Source organism: Podarcis cretensis (genome assembly GCF_951804945.1).
Source record: "Podarcis cretensis genome assembly, chromosome: 3".
Classification (NCBI taxonomy): domain Eukaryota; kingdom Metazoa; phylum Chordata; class Lepidosauria; order Squamata; family Lacertidae; genus Podarcis; species Podarcis cretensis.
In genome coordinates, this window is record NC_137172.1 from 72,119,714 (window position 1) to 72,136,278 (window position 16,565).

The window sequence follows — 16,565 nt, forward strand, 5'->3', positions numbered from 1 at the left end:
TGATAGTATTAAATATTCATATTTAAAACAAAATCAAAACCAAAATCAAAATCAAAAGTACTTCTGAGACGGTGGGCTGAACACTCATAGACAGGGCATGCTTGTAATGTGATGGAAGTAACATTGGTTAAGTTACAAGCGGTCTTTTCCAGATTCCAAAGAATGAAAAACTACCTTTCATGTCAGATTTGTCTATGACCAAAAAGGTACTGATGTTTCCATAGTGAAAATAGCAAGTGGTTTATTCATAGACTCCTTCTGTACCTTTGCTCAGTTGAATTCCAGATGCACCAAAGCCAACCATTTCTTCTCTCCTTTTGTTTGCCCCTTGGACTGTTAATCTGATTTGTTGATATTGTTGACAGGTTGCAATATGAGAGAGGGAAATAAAAATGAAATCATTTTCAGTGCTTGATAGAATAATACAACGAGGCATAGTATTAGTCACAATGAACATTTATTTCAGCACCAAGAAAAAAAAAAATTGTAGAAGATGTGGCTTGTGCAAGTATTTTGTCTTCTTTTTGTTAATATTCAGGTCACAATCAGAGACGGGAGGGAGGGATGGAGCCTAAGCACAATGATGCTTTTGATTTTTCTGTCACTTAGATATTCATTAATAAACTGTATCTCTACCATTGCTCACTTCTCAAAACTCACATAACATTTAGATGAGCCACAGCGGAGCCAGAAATGTAGACAGCTCTGTGCTGTATTCATAGTGGAAGAAGTAACAGGAGAAAAGAGGTAGAATAATATCATAAACTCTGAAGAGAAACTATTTTATATTTCCCTGCATCATTTTCACTTTTTACCATTTGTTTAATTCAGAATTATTTAAACTATAAAACAATGAACCCTTTTTTCCAAATCAGCCCAAACAATATTGCTGTATATTTATTACTGTGTTGTATACTTATTTCATTTTAAAAAGTAGTGTCTGATAAAATTATTTCAATCCATCCCTCTGCCTCCTTCCTGTTCCCCTTACTGCGAGCCCTATAATTCCCCTTTCAAAGTACAAAGAACTAGATCATATCAATCTTCTTATTGTCTTTGGAAAATCTAATCTGTGGGTCAATGTTGGGCAGCTTTATCTTAAAAATTATCCAGCTGCAATTTGCCTGACAATTCAACTTCCTTAAACTAACCCCCTTTCCCTCCTCCCTACTTCATTTGATCAGGGAAGTCTAATTTGCAGCTGTCAGGAACTTGGATTGATATGCTACTTTAAAAAATGATTTAGTCATGATTTACTCCAGTTTGGAACAGAAAGCAACAATATATTACTATCCAAGGAGCCAGTAATCGAGTTGTAAACCTATGTATTTTTGCCCATAGATGAACTAGAGCAGTTTGTTATCCAAGACTGCATATGGCAGTTTCTCCATAGGCCACAAAAGCCACAACCAAACAATTTGAGTTGAATATTTTCTGCATTGAAGGCATGGAAGACTATAAATTTGAAGTCAAGGAATGAAAAAGAGAGAGAAGTAACAGTCTCTGAAGACAAAACGCAAGCTCTGAAACGATTTTTTTCTTTTTTTAAAAAATGGCCTGGAAAGCTCAGTGTTTCAGTGCATAATATACCGTATTTGCAAACTATTCAGGAACCACTTAATATAAACAAACAGGAAAGCTAAGCACTGTTGCCAACAATGGGAATGTGGGACTGTTTTTCTATATAATGCAAGTAGTATATAATATCCTTCAGGTGAGCAACAGAGCTGCAGAAACCTTGATTACAAAGCTTGAAATGCTTTGTAATCATATTGTCAGATTTTCCTTGGCCGGAATCCAAACCTGTTGAAAAAGCTGTTCCACTCACACAGAGGAGCTTTTAAGCACTTCCCTTCAAGCCCAGCCCCAAAGCCCAATCCCAAGTGTGAGAAGGCTTCCAAACCACTACTTTATGTGTGGCTGCAATTGGATTTTCTCTCCCTGCACATTCTGAAGCACTTTCACTACTCATGCACAGGGGGTGGGAAGTATGGTGGTGGATCTGAATTGTGAATATTTTTAAAATGTCCACCTTTTCCCAGTGAACATGAAATTATCACCATCAGTTTATTACAGTCAACAGACCAGAAACAAGACCAAAAATTAACCATAGAATAGACCAAAATTTGATACACAGGATATGCACCAAAAAGTGCAAAAAGGAAGAAAAGCTCAGTAGTATACAAAATAAGTAACCTCAGTTAAGTCCCTGGGAATAATTGCTCCAGTTTTGGTGGTTATTTCCTCCTTAATTCTCACTGTCACAGATAAAAAATATTAGCCTCATCAATGTCACCAATGGGATTTTTGCTCCCAGCAAATATTTAACATGGAATTGAGCTAACCTTCCTGGTAATTTGGCCAATAAAAGACCAATCATTTGCTGAAAAGCTCCAGTGTAGAAATTGCAAAACAGAAGGAAGGACATGTTCCACACATTCCACCTCCTGGTTGTTTCTGGGGCATACCTCCAAGGAGAGAGGAAAATCAGCATAGCTACCCCAGAGCATTTGAAATGATGAAACATTCAATCTGGCCAGAGTAAAAGCTCTGCAGTATTTAACTACACATGAATTCCTAAAATAAGCAACTAACTGAAAAAGAACATTACAGGAAATGCTCAAGGAGCAATGTGAGCAGGTTATACATGTGAGCCAAAGGGTCCTGAAAGGAAATATCCTAGAATCTTTGTTTTACCAGAGCTAGTGCAGAATTAAGTATCATTTGAAGAAGGAAAAAAGGATGCAACAAGATTTTTGTGCAATAGACTTAGTGTATACACTATCATATCTATCCTTGGGTAAATACGGTAGCCACCAAGTTGGTATTTTAAAGACAAAGATCTTAAACCAAAGTTTTAAGGCTGCCAATCAAGCTCTTATCTCAAAAGGACATCATCCTGTTTCCAGTAATATAGCTGCATTAGGAACACATCTTGGAATATGTAAAAGGACTTGTAAGAATTTAGCTCGAGCATCATTTAATTCCAACAACACTCCATTAGTTCAAATAGGAGCTCCACAAAGCACTGAAATAACCACAGGAATATATTGACACTCTTTAGTGTAAAAAAAGCACACTAGCAGACTGATTCATTGAAGTTTTCTGAGAAGCAAAGGATCTATGTGTAGCCCAAGAGATAAAATGATGGAATACCGCCCCCAAAGTGAGCACGAAATGGATTGGATACATGTGAACCACCAAAATCTACATCTTTTTAATTATCCAATTATATACCCAAATTGTCATGTGGTCATTGTTTCTACTATCAGAGCTCACACTCAGCGGCAGCCCATCCTATTTCCCCAGGGTCATCTTTAGTATATGCGCTGCCGGGGTGCAAAGATCTGCCCAGCGCCCCCAAATTTAGTTTAGCCGCCCCCAAATTAACTTTTATTGAGCTTTTTTGGGAGGAGGGAAGCCAAAGTTGTTGACTTTTTTTAAGAGGGAGCGAACTCAAAATTGTTGAGCTTTTTGGGGTGAGGAAAATCGCTCAGCTGTAACAATGACACAGCGGAAATGTCTGCTTTTGCTTCCTGACTTGTCAGGAATATTTGACGCTACAGAGTAACACAGCGATGGAGAGGGGGGCGGGGACTTTGGCTCCATTGCTTTTCACTGTTGCCAATCGAGAGGGACTGGTATACAGTAGGTATACATTTGCCGCCCCCCAGAAATCAGCACCTAGGTGCCCCACACCCCTTGCACCCCAGGGTAAAGACTGCCCTGTATGTCACTATTTGAGTTGAAATGGGAATGTGCTGCCCCCTGCCACCCCTGTGCCCCGCCCCCTCCAGTTCTGCCATGTGCTAGAACTCTGGGAGCATTCCGTGATGCATTCCCATTCATTGGGGAAGAGGTGGAAGTGTTCCATTGTGCAGTGGAAGTGGTGGAGCAGAGAGCAGCACGTTCCCATTTTGCTTCAGGGGGTGTTTTGGAAGGCAGTGTTAGCAGTAGGGTGGCCTGAGATGGGTGCTTCACCCTGCCTCACTAGTTAGCCAGCTCTGCTCACAGTTCTATCTTCTGCTGGCTTTTATCTGTTATATTTCCTGTGTGTACGGTAACAAGCAGTACCTATTACTAGAGAAGAAATTAGAAAAAAACACAGTTTTGATCCCTCTCTGGGAATAATTGGGACCATCTCCAGTAGCCCATAGAATGCTGATCTTACACCACCTTAGATTTTTGTCCACCTCACACAGTTTTGCCTGGTTTTACTGTAAATGGCTTTTTGGAGTCTTAGGCAGAGATCTTACCCATCACCTGGTCCTTTGGTTTGTTTGTTTTATTGGAGATGCTGAAGACTGAACCTGCAATCTTGGACATGCAACACGTGTTATAGCACTAAACTAGATGTCTCAAGAATTTGGGTTTGACTGTTTCTTTATGCTGAGTTCACATGGTACAATTTGTCCTTTTCATTTTTCTATTGAGAGCCATCCATTATTATTTTTTCAGTGCTCACTCTAAAATTAACCTTTTTATTACTGGAAGGCTGGTGTTAATACCTTAAACTTCCTAGAAATTTTGATTCAGCATACAGCCTGCCTGACATTTTCCACTTCAGAAGACCTCAGGTCAATGTGTTGTGGCAAAGCATATAGCTCTAGTGGCATTTCATGGCCTTCAAATAGTTCATGTCATTTAAACATTTCATGACATAAATGTTAATTTTTCAGTGTGATCATTTCTGAGGCATGGCATATAATTGAGATGTTGCTTTGGCATAGCATAGTTTATTAATACCTAATCAAAAGTTAGAAGTATTTTGTAGAAATTTGAAACAGGTTCTGTATTTTACAGCCTAACATAGGTTGATAATGGCTCAGAAGTATTTTCACTTGCGATTTTTATTGTTCTTCCAACAGGAATAAATCTAGCTCTTCCCTCCGGCTAGCAGTACATTTCTCATAGTTTGATAATCCAGTCTTACTGAGCTCTGTATCCCTCTCCTCCCATGTGAATGGCACACAAATTTGTGACTCAAGTTGGCCCATCAAAGCGCAGAGCTGTGGATTGCATTGTATTTTTGCATCTAGGTTCTTTGCCAGAAGGCTGACAAAAATTAGAAACCTTTCATACATTACTTCAGGCAAGCCTAGATTTGCCAGGAGGACTTTGCACTACAACAATCTTCATCCAATCAGAGTTTCCTAACAAGGGTACTTGTATGATAAACACAATTGCTGCAATTCACCTGTTATAATCTTAGGTGTGCATTTCAGGCATTGTATGGATACATTTAAACTTGTAAATATGTGCAGTGGTCCTTATTGTCTAGCATGCCATTCACATGAGTGGTGATCTCTGCTGCATTTTCCTATATTTTCTCCATGAGTGTTTGTTTTCTGCATCCTTTTTTCATATAGGTATGAATATTACCGCACATTATAACATGTTCAGTGTATCTTAACAACAGGCTGTTTAGCTATATAGTGACTGAATACCTGATAGGAAGGCTGAGTTTTGAAAGCACAAGGAGGCACTTGCACTCCAATCATAACATTGGTTAAGCTTGTTTTCATTGCAGTAGATGCCAATTAAATTACTGATTTTCATAATTATAATTCAGCATGGTAAGAGTCGATAATGAATGTTGTCACACTCAAGCTAAGTTATTACTGTATAGGAGCTCAGGTCTTCTTTCTGTTAATGTACTAATCCAAGAGTTTGCAAACAACACATTATTCGTTTTTTAAAATGTGGATTTCTGCAGTTTACAATGATATCTATTCTACCACATGTTGAATTGTTTATAGATTGAATAAGCTAAGCAATGCTGAAATTTTGGTAAAATCACACATTTCTAGTAAAAACTCTTTCATTTGAGGAATCTATATTACTGCCCCGAAGAGACTAGAGGCACAGCAGCATTTTAGGCTGCTCAGCCTCCTTGCCTTACAGCTGATGCATGGGGTAGTACAACAGCTACTTTCTTGCATGTTCTCCAGCCTCTAGCTAGCCCCAAAGCTTCAATTCAAGATATTTTGGTCTGGATTGGAGAGTGTGGGAGAGAGTGCTGGAAAACAGGGGGGAAATAGCATTTAGAGGCATTCTATAGGGTGCTCCCCACTTATGTGATTTTTGCTTATGTGTGCAGGGCTCCGGAACGTTATCCCTGCATAAGTAGGGGGGCACCTGTAGGTTCTCCATAGGAAATGGCAATTTTGTAGAGCACTTTTGGACTTTGATTGTGCCACATGGCCTGCAAGCACTTCCCATAGCCTGCTACTAAAAGCATATTTTAACCTTTGCTGACTAAATTGACACTGCTGTTCAGCTCTTGAAAATAGTTTGTTTGATTGTTTGTTTCTATTTCTAAAAGTATGTACCGTATTTTTCACTTTGTAAGACACACTTTTCCCCTCCTAAAAAGTAAGGGGAAATGTGTGTGTGTCTTATGGAGCGAATGCAGGCTCCATGGCTTCAGCGAAAGAAACGTGAAGCCTCCGGTGCGCACCGACCCCTCTCGTTCTCCTGGCTTCAGGGATAGCCACCAGAAGCCTCCGGAGCACAGCGGGAGCTCCTGCTGCACTCCGGAGGCTTCGCGTTGCTTTCTTACATGTCCTCCAGCTGGCCCCAAAGCTTCAACTCAAGATATTTTTGTCTGGATTTGAGAGATCGTGGGAGAGAGTGCTGGAAAACAGGGGGGAAATAGCATAGAAAGAAAATAGAAAGAAGCCCCTCTCGCTTTCCTGGCTTCAGGGATAGCCGCTGGAAGCCTCCGGAGCGCAGCGGGACATCCCGCTGCACTCCTCCCACTTTGCGTTGCTTTCGCTGAAGCCTGGAGAGCGAGAGGGGTCGGTCCACACCGATCCCTCTCACTCTCCTGTTTTCGCTTCGCTGGAGAGGTGCTGCACAGCTTTCCCTCTCTGTGCAGCGCCCCTTCAGCGAAGCGGGAGGAGAAATGGAAGGGGCTCAGTTTCTCCTGCCGCTTCGCTGAAGGGGCACTGAGCAGAGAGAGAGAGAATTATTTTTTTTCTTGTTCTCCTCCTCTAAAACTAGGTGCGTCTTATGGTCGGGTGCGTCTTATAGAGCGAAAAATACTGCCCAGTCATATATGAAAGCAGTGCACAACATATAATATTGTAAAGCAATACAAAATAATTGCAAGAATGACTGCCTCATCTAAAAGAAGTGGGGGGGGGGGGAATTAAACAACTGAATAATAGACTTGTTGGCATGTTGTTGTTATATTCCTCCAATCTGAGCTAGATATTCTGGCTGGACGAGAACTTAATTGAATGTTTCCCACTTCCCTTGTCCTTGGAGGTTCGTGTGCCTCTAAAAATAAGTTTCTGATGGTTGGGGAACCCTCTGGAGCTGGAAGAGGAAATCAGCAGGGGCTTGCACAAGCTGAGGTGTGTTTCTGCTCATACAAGAGCACCTTGGAATCCAAGCCATCAATTTTAAAAGCCATTTGCTTTATTTTTATTTGTGCCTGAAGAAAAGCTCTGTAAATCTAAATCCCCTAAGCATTTTATTTAGGAACAAAGATCATACACAAGGATGATTTTGTCTTTTCCATTCTGAAAGTATGACAGTTAAATATTCTTGTCAGTTGCTTGAAGGATTAAAAATCTTATTAAAGCATCTGAAAGGGTTTTTTTCTCCCTTTTTTGCTGGTTTCCATTTCTGCCTTTCTCTCATTATTGGTTCTTTCTTTATAAATATTCATACTTTATCTAGAACTAATCGGTACTATGTTCTCAAATTAGCTGAGATGTTTGCCTTGGTGTACAGCCAATTAGCAGGAATCCAGGGATGTTATCCATTGACAGCTGGAAAGAGATCTCTAACAGCAGCATAAGGGGCTCCAGTATTACATAGTATTGGTGCATTAAGATTACATATTAGGATTTTAAACAGCATTCTGTCTACTGTTTCTAATTAGCAGTGTTTACTAGGAGAACATTGCAAAAAATGTATTCTTAAAACAACAGATAAAGGCAGATGTAACAGCTGTGATAGACTTTTGCTCTCTGGGACTACAGTCTGAAAATAGTGGCTTTGCACATTTGCAGCAGAAGCAAACTGTAAATGCCACAAAAGGCCACTTTACAGCTCCCCAGAAGTTGTTTTACTCCTCTGTGGAGAATGTCAGAGAATCAACCATCTGGCCTGAAGACAGGCACTCCTCCTCCACTCCGTAGTCTCACTCCTGGTATACTCCCTGTGCCACTGTATCTGTGAACAGCTGTGGATGGTGGCATCTGGTTCTTTAGGTTCACAGGTAGTTGCTTGTGGGAGTCTTGGCCAAGACCGTCTTTACTGAGGGTGCAAGGGGTGCAGGACACCCTGGCGCCGAATTCTGGGGGGCGCCAGGCACCCGCCGCTGAAGCCGCCTATGCTCTTAACCATCTATCTGTTATGAAATAAATAATTTTCATCAAGCTAGAAAAACAAAATACATATATACCTAGTTATTACCAAAATATATACCTACTGTTTCACTAAAGGACTTTCAACTTTGTGTGCTTATTTACCAAAGACACGATGCGCCAGCAGCGGCGCTTGTCATTCACAACGGCACATTTTAATTTCATCACTTACAGTTCAAATTCATTTAGAGAAATCATTAAAAAATAGTGTTTATTTTCACTAATTGTCGGCATTTTCTTTGACTAACTACTTACTACTTAGGGCTCTACTACATATGCATTTCAGCATGCGATTTTAGTTTTCCATTTCCGCAAAAACGCACCTAGAGCACACACTATGAATTCCGTGAGCTGCATTTTTTCTTCATTTTACAATGAATGCGAAGTGAGAAACACATTTCTTTTTCCTCCCTTCTTTTGTAAACAAGAGATAAGGCGTAAGCGTAGTGTCTGACATAAACATAATAAAAGTTAATTTTGGGGCACTGGGTGGATCTTTGCACCCCGGCGGCGCATATGCTAAAGATGGCCCTGGTCCTGGCAGTGACTATACAGGACCTGCTGGTCTAGGAGGAACTTCTGAGGGATCCTGTCTGACAGCCTAAGGCAGAGTGGTTCACTGATCACCAGCAGCTGGCCTAGAGAGCCTTGAACATGACCTGACTCCTTAGCTGGTGCCTCTGCAGCCTCCATGCTTGCTCTGTTAGCACATGCTCTGCTATCAGGAGTGTTCCATGGGCACTGCTCTCCAAGTTACATTGTGCTTTTCTGTAGGACTGCTATGATGGATTTCCAGATCATAGCATTTCCTGATAATAGGCCCATATTCTTCATGATGATAGGAACTAAGCAAAATGGCATTCATTTCTTTGGTACTTATCTGCTTTCAGAAAATATGGATGCTTCTGCAAAGAATGAATAATCAGAGTAGATAAAGTTGTAAATATTTATGTTTCTGGAAACATCATGAGAAGAAGAGGGGAGTGCTTATCTCATGACTCGATTAGATTGCAATAATCTTTTCAGAAAACTTTGTGGTTGCCTCAGTTCCAAAAAAAAATTCATTAAATCCCATAATAAAATCCTAAAATGAACAAATCCCAAACCATTATTCCATTGAGATTGTAGATAAAAAAAGAATGTGAAGATACAATGTTTGCTGTGTTGTGTAATAGAATAAAGGTGTGCAGAACATATTTCTGAAAGTTGCATTAATATGACCTCAAAACGCCCTTTGAGAATCTACTTTGAGCAAAAACACCTTGGTTAGAGTATTAAAGCCCTTCAATAACATTTATCATTTGTTATTTGTACAAGTCATACAACTTTGCTTCATTGCTGTTACAGATCCCACTTGAAAAATGTCTGTACTTTATAGCTTTATACATTACAGGATTACTTTTTTGCTGTGAATTTTTTTTTAGAAAAAAATATCATTTAATATTTACAGTCTTGATAATAATTTCAAAACAATTGTACATGCTAGTTTGGTGTTATTAAGAGACCACACAGACCAGCCTTTCTCCGTCTAGATGGCAACTTCCATCAGCCCCAGCCAGCATAGTCAGTGGTTAGAGCAGACCTTTCTAAACTTTCCATGTTGGTGATGCACTTTTTAGACATGCATCATTTCACGACACAGTAGTTCAGTTTTATTAGCAAACCGGAGGTTAAACTAGCCCCTTTCCAGCCCTGGGAGGAGTGTGGGGAGCGTTCATGCAAGACACCAACACACTGCAGCCGACACACTAATGTGTCATGACACACCGTTTGGAAAGCTCTGGGTTAGAGGATGGTGGGTACTGCAGTCCAACAATGGTTGGAGGACACCATTTTGGCTGCTGCTCATCTAACTGTAGTGCAACAGCAGTTGCAGCAGCCACCATCGTTTAGAGAGATTCCCTTGAGTATGTTCATTGGGAGACTAGCCAATGCTATATCCTCAAATGCTGGAACACTGCATGAGAGGGTTCAAGTAGATGCTCTTCTTGTAATAAAGTGACAGAACCCTTGCTCTCATTGGCTCCCACTAGTGGCAGTAGAAGCATGGTAGATAATGGATTCGATCTTAAGGTAAGTTACGGTAATTTAAGGAAGTTTAAGAAAATAGAATTTCCTGCTCCCTCCTCCCCTGCAGCCACTTGCGTTCCCCTAAAAGTCTCTCTAGAGAGATGGGAAACACTCATTAACATTGTGGGATGGGGCACGGAGGGCTGCTGAGCAGTAAAATTAAATCAGTGTGTATCCAAGGCAGGAAAGTTCAGCTGAAATCAAGTCTGGTTTGTTTGTTTGTTTGTTTGTTTGTTTGTTTGTTTGTTTGTTTGTTTTTAACTGTGTTTGTTCTGTTGAGAACAAATGTATGCCTTGAACACAGACTTTGCTATCATGCTTTAACTACTTCATACACATTCCAAGTCAGTAAATAGTAGTGAACATATAGATGTTTTCCTAATGCTACTGATGTTCATTCCTTTCTTCTGCTTAGTGATGGATAGAAAGCTCCCAAGCCAAGCACTGGAAATGTTGTGCTTGGGATGCAGAATTATGGGTAGAACCTTTCATATCAAGGCTGACACCATCACTTTTATTGAACAACACTGCATCTCAATTTAAATGAAGATTTATTTATTTGTATGCTGTGAGCTAAATATACTCTCAAGGGGAAGAAGAAGTAGAAGCTTTTATTTTAAATTCAGTCTACTTTCCACTTATCAGCTTAGCTTCCCTCTTAAATACTGAGTTCAAGATTTCACTGGGAGGAAACATTTTAAAAAGCTTCTTTCCTAAAGCATAGATAATCTTTTCTATATAATGGCAGTCTTTTCAGAAGACAGGATAATGAATGCACAGGGCAAAGTGCATGTCCTTTAAAAAAATAAAATAGCATGTACTTCAGTAGCAACTCATACATTTTCTTCTTTTTGCCTAATTGTCAAATCACTTTTTAAACTAAGGGGAAGAAGTAAACATCACACACAAATATGTGCAGCAAAGCCCCAAATGTTTTTAACCCAAATTAATATAAACATATTTTGAAGATTTTAAAAAACCAGCTCAATATCTTTGGCACCTTACCCCAGACAAGTTAAATGAGATAACTCAAAATAATTGTTGGAGATGTAGGGCACAAAGGGCAGAATTACTTACATATATTCTTGAGCTGCCCAAAAGTTCTGAATTTCTGGACCCCTTATATGTAGCAACTGTAAATCCACAAGTGATATTACTGGGATATTTAAAAGATCAGGTGCAAAGTGTGTATCTGGAAATAATAGTTATTTTAAGCCGCAGAAACCTGTGTTGCCAAAAACTGATGTAAGAGAAACCCCCAATGGTAACCTGTTGATTTGGAAAAAAAAAATGTGTACAATATGATCAAATTAGCATATTGTAGGAGAATTCATAACAAGCAGCCTCTACCCATGCTATCCCCACCACTTATCAGCTCTTCTTTGTTGCTATTCTAGTGGAGGTTACTGTGTAGAAGTGGACTGGATGGATAGATAGATAAAGATAAATCGCTGACACTGACTGTCTTCCAAGTTTACATGCATTTGTTTTAAAAGAGAACATTAGGTTGGGGGTGGGCATTTATAGATGCACAATGCTGATCAATACAGTTGCATTCCTATATCCTAGCCTTCCTCCCCATAGTTCCCTCCAGAGGTGTTGGACAACAACTCCCATCAGCCCCAGCTAGCATGGTAAAAAATCAGGGAGGATGGGAGATGTAGTCCAAAGCACCTGGAAGGTGTTGGAGATGGCTGCTATAGTATAATTTTGTGACCCTGTATTTTATTGTTGTTTTAGACTGGTACATGAACAATACTGTATTGCTTCTTCAAAATAACTGCATTCTGTTTTTCTCCCTACAGCCTTAACAAGTCAGAACACATTTAAGAAGAAATATCTATTCATCCCTTTTGCATCTGGAGCCTTTTTACCATATCACTGATCTCTCTTATAAACTCTGAAGGCTTTTGAGCACTGAAGACTGGCAGACATAAATTCTTCTTTGAATGTTCTTGGTCTAAAGTAGATGTATCCGATCTTCTGGATGAGTATAAGGATAAAAAGGTTGGTGGATTATTTGAAAGCCTACAGCTTCAGAACTATTTGTTTCTGTGTATATAGTACAGTAGGGTGGGCGGGCAGAGTTGATAGATGTCTGTTTTCCATGAGCGGTATAGCATTTTATTTATACTTGGGAGAGAGAACCCTTCTTTCTTTTCTTTTCTTTTCTTTTCTTTTTTCTTTTCTTTTCTTTTTGGAATGTCATGGAACAGATTTCCTACTGGGAAAGCATCCAGTGATTTCTCTCGATTTGACAGATTTGCTTTTGCATATTCCAAAACTGATTTAACTTGAACGTATCAAATGGGATGTTGTATCACTAGGAAAAAAATACCTATGCTTGTATTGGATGTGAGTGCTGTATCTATACAAAAATTGCAACACTTTAGGTGAATATAGAATTAACTAATGGGAAGCTGCATTCAATAATGGAGTGGAATGAATTGGGACCATGACACTTGTGCATGGAGAGCATTAACTCTTTCTCTTCCTCATTCGTGATGGAAATCTCACCCCAAGAAGCCATGATTAACCAATGAGGTTTCTTTTTAAAAAGACAGCTATCCAGATACCCCTTTCCCAAATCTCTCCAGCAGATATCACCTTTGGTGGTGGGCATTTTCACTGAGGAACCAGGATTTAAAACCCTCCTTCTGCACTGCTGCCCTGAACCACTCCACTCCACCCCACTCCCACTTTTAGCTGAAGAAAAAAAAATGTCAGGCAATCTGATCATGGATATTCCAAGTTGTATCTAGCTTGGCCCTAAGAGATTAATTACTGATCCATAGTTTATATACATGCTATTAATGCCGCAGGGGAAAACCCCAATGTTTATTAGAAACTAGTCTAACGAGATCACCAGGTGATGTATGGCAAAGGGGGCACAGAAGGTTTTGCCACTTGCTGTCCCTCCAGTGTGCTTACCTTAGTTAAGGACCTTTGGACTTTGGGGCTTTCTCAGGCCTCTGCTGTTTATACTCCCTCATTTCCTTGGGGATTCTCATATCTCATTTCACACTGCCCACTTTTTGCAGCTGAAAATGAATGTATTTGTTTGACTTGATATATATGTGATACCTTATCATAGTGGCAAGTGAATATTCCCCATTGCAAAAGATTCTTAACTGAAGAACGTTGGAAGTAATTAACTAAAAACTTCAAATGTACTGTTCTTTATCAGCATTTTAAAAAGGTGTTTTTCCTTTGATATCTCCCCCCCCCCTCTCTCTCCCTCTCCAATTTATTGCTCAGACACTCCATAGTGGAACACTGACTATAATGTTAGACTTGGAGGAGGCAGACCTAACTTTAAATCTGTATAACCACCATGTGCTGCATGTACATGTATAGGACTGAACATATCTCATCAGGATGTGATGACTCCCTGTTGTTCACTGGGCTGCCTCTACCAGTTAAACTGTGGGGTTTTGTTTTGTTTTGAAGTCTTAGGTCAGCTTTCATTCAACATTTGATACGTGATGCCTACTTACACATACAAGTTACCAATCGAAGTTGCAGTTCTTAAGCTAGGAACATGCATGTGTGAATTCATTTAAAGTTTCCACCTCTACTTTTAAACGACTCTCATAGCCCCTGTAGGGCAGAGAGTGGGCAAGGCAGAACATAAACATGCCATGATAAACAGCTGGAGAGCTGGAAAGTCTGCCAATGCAGAAAATACACCAGCCTTCGTTTCAAAACGCTCCCTTTGCACCAGTCTAGGTATTCTGCTGCCAAAGCACTTTGAAAATCAGGTGTGTGGAGGGGATTGAGAATAATTTATTCTAAGTTTTTTCTGCCTTGGCTATTATAAGGCATGGGAGTATGGTGATTAATAAAGACAAAACTAAAACTTCGCAGTGTTACTACATTGTAATTTCCACTTTGTGGTAAATGATACCATATAAATCCTTCAGCAGAATTATACTGTGGTACTCAGTCTGTCTGCCTTTTAGTATGTCTGTAACTACTGTGTGTATGCTGTATATATTATTTCTCCAGTTATAAACCATAAATAAGAGACAGACAACATGCAGTCCTTTATCAGAAGAGACTTATGTCCCAATGGCATCAATTAGCTATTTCAAATACAAGACGAAAAAACCCATTGCATAATAAATGTAACAGAGCAGCAACGAAAGCATGCAACTAAAGCTCTGCACTAAAGTGAATAATAATACATCAGTGATATTTCAATGGTAACTGGTAACAGGTATGGGGAAATATTGTAACTGGTTTAACAAATAATAATAATAATGAATTTACTTTTGAATAAATGCAGCTGTGATAGCTGTGGTAGTAAGCTCCATGTTTTCAATAAGAAGCATAGAATACTCTCTTGCATGTTGAGGTCCCCAAGCCACCCTCAAATAAAACACAATTCACACAGAATTTTTGTTTAAGGTTTTTGACATAATTTTTTGGCCGCAACTTTATTGATTACAGAATGTAAGTGGTTGCTTAGGCATTGGTTTGCGACTATCTGTTCCCACCTAGAGGTAGGAACAGTACCAACATCCGCAAGCCTGCAAAAGTCAATAAGGGAAAATATTTTGGGGAGAGAATAGAGCTGGGTACCAGGCCCTCACCTCTCCCCAAATGCTCTCAGGGGCTCTTGTGTGGCCCTAGCCCCTTGACAGGGGTTCAGACAAGAGTATAGTGAGCCCCTGGATTCCTTTAACGGAATACCCTTGCAGCAGAAGCATTACAGGGGCAGGCACAGCCAACCATACCCCCTCCACCAACCAAATTTAACCAATGCCTAACCGCAACCTTACAAGTTGTGACAATTTTGCTATGCAGTAGGCAAAAAACCAAATGGCACCGGCCAATCAGCCAAATGGAAAAATTCCTACCAGGCTCCTGCCCCAAAGCAGATGACCCCATGACAGGCATAGCAAGGTCAACGCAAACAGCCCTAAATATAGGGAGGGTGAACGAGTGATCCAATGTGTGCAGCAAAAAGAGGCAACTCAACGCTGCGCACAAGGAATAAATGACCCCTTGGTCGTCAATCATAAATTACAACATCACATTCTCACCAACGACCAAGAGGTGCCCAATAAGATTTGTGGCCATCCAAACTAACCCGCCCAGCAACAGAGGGATGTCTTGTTTGCCCCCACCGTAACACGTGCTCTCCATGAAGGAGAACACGCTTTTGAAAAGTGGGGCTGAGACAGAAAAACCCACATTAAGGAAGCTTAATGTGCAACCCTTAGCAAACATAGAAAAGAAACAGAAAGATGCAACAACATTTTAACACTATGTATAGAAAAAGGGAGGGAAGATAACCCTTTGGTGACCACAAACATCCCCATCCCACAACCATCTCTCTTCCACCCTGGTTTCATTTCTTGCAATCCAACACTACAAAGCATCTTTTGTCCCTTTTTGTCCTCTTAGCTCTATATTAGTAACTAGTTTTCTTTGGACTGACACATTATAATTTTATATCACTTTCCTAGATTGCTGTCCCATTGTTACCCACGCTGCTCATACCTTTTAATAGAGCCTCTCTTTTTTTCTCTAGAGAAGAATATGTGCTTGTGTAGAAGTAACTACCAAAGGCTACCTCTTTTGTACAGAAATAAAGGAGGAAAGCAAAATATGAATCTGAGTCATTTATCGCTGCCTGTTTTTTTCCTGTGTGGAAATAAGGTGCAGGCTTCTCTCTGCACAATTTTTGTTTCCCTTCCTGTAATATGCCTTGTTAACCAAAATTAACAGGTGGCATGGTGCTCTGAATGTTGAGTAGGCCTTGATGGCTATGGGCCAGTTCAGCATTACAAGAACAACCTGCAGCAAGATTTGGGCTTGGGTGCTTTCCACTCCTCTTCTGGTGGAAAGTGACTGTGAGGAGGACTTTAGGACCTTCCACTTCTGTTTTAGATTAACCACAGCTGGCCATGTTATTTGAACATGGATAAACTGGGTTATTCTTAACTTTGGCCAGTGGATACAAACTGAACTCAAGCCATAGTTTATGCAGGTGGCTTCTTTTCATTAACCAGAGTTAAGATTAACCACAGTTTAGAGTTCAGATGACCCCCTAAACTGCAGTTGATATAAAATGTAATGGGAATATTTGAATATCGTCCTTGTGGC

At 40.1% G+C, this 16,565-nt stretch overlaps 2 protein-coding genes across 8 annotated transcripts in view; one reads left to right on the forward strand and one right to left on the reverse strand.

Annotated features, from left to right (window-relative positions):
• HS3ST5 (heparan sulfate-glucosamine 3-sulfotransferase 5) overlaps positions 1–16,565 on the forward strand; it is a 147,407-nt gene that overhangs the window by 37,190 nt on the left and 93,652 nt on the right. For 6 of the 7 annotated variants that reach the window (XM_079971738.1, XM_079971737.1, XM_079971733.1 and 3 more), the window contains exon 2: positions 12,257–12,458. The exons of the other annotated variant lie outside the window; for it this stretch is intronic. The gene's annotated coding sequence lies outside the window, so the exon portion shown is untranslated. The remainder of the gene's footprint in view (positions 1–12,256; positions 12,459–16,565) is intronic. 7 annotated transcript variants of the gene reach the window in all.
• LOC307213428 (uncharacterized protein) overlaps positions 1–16,565 on the reverse strand; it is a gene marked incomplete at its 3' end in the record, with an annotated part of 135,387 nt that overhangs the window by 12,809 nt on the left and 106,013 nt on the right. The window contains exons 6-7 of the mRNA XM_079971304.1: positions 11,529–11,607; positions 265–341 (exon numbers count right to left, since the gene is read on the reverse strand). Of these exons, the coding sequence (XP_079827430.1) occupies positions 265–341; positions 11,529–11,607 (156 nt within the window). The remainder of the gene's footprint in view (positions 1–264; positions 342–11,528; positions 11,608–16,565) is intronic.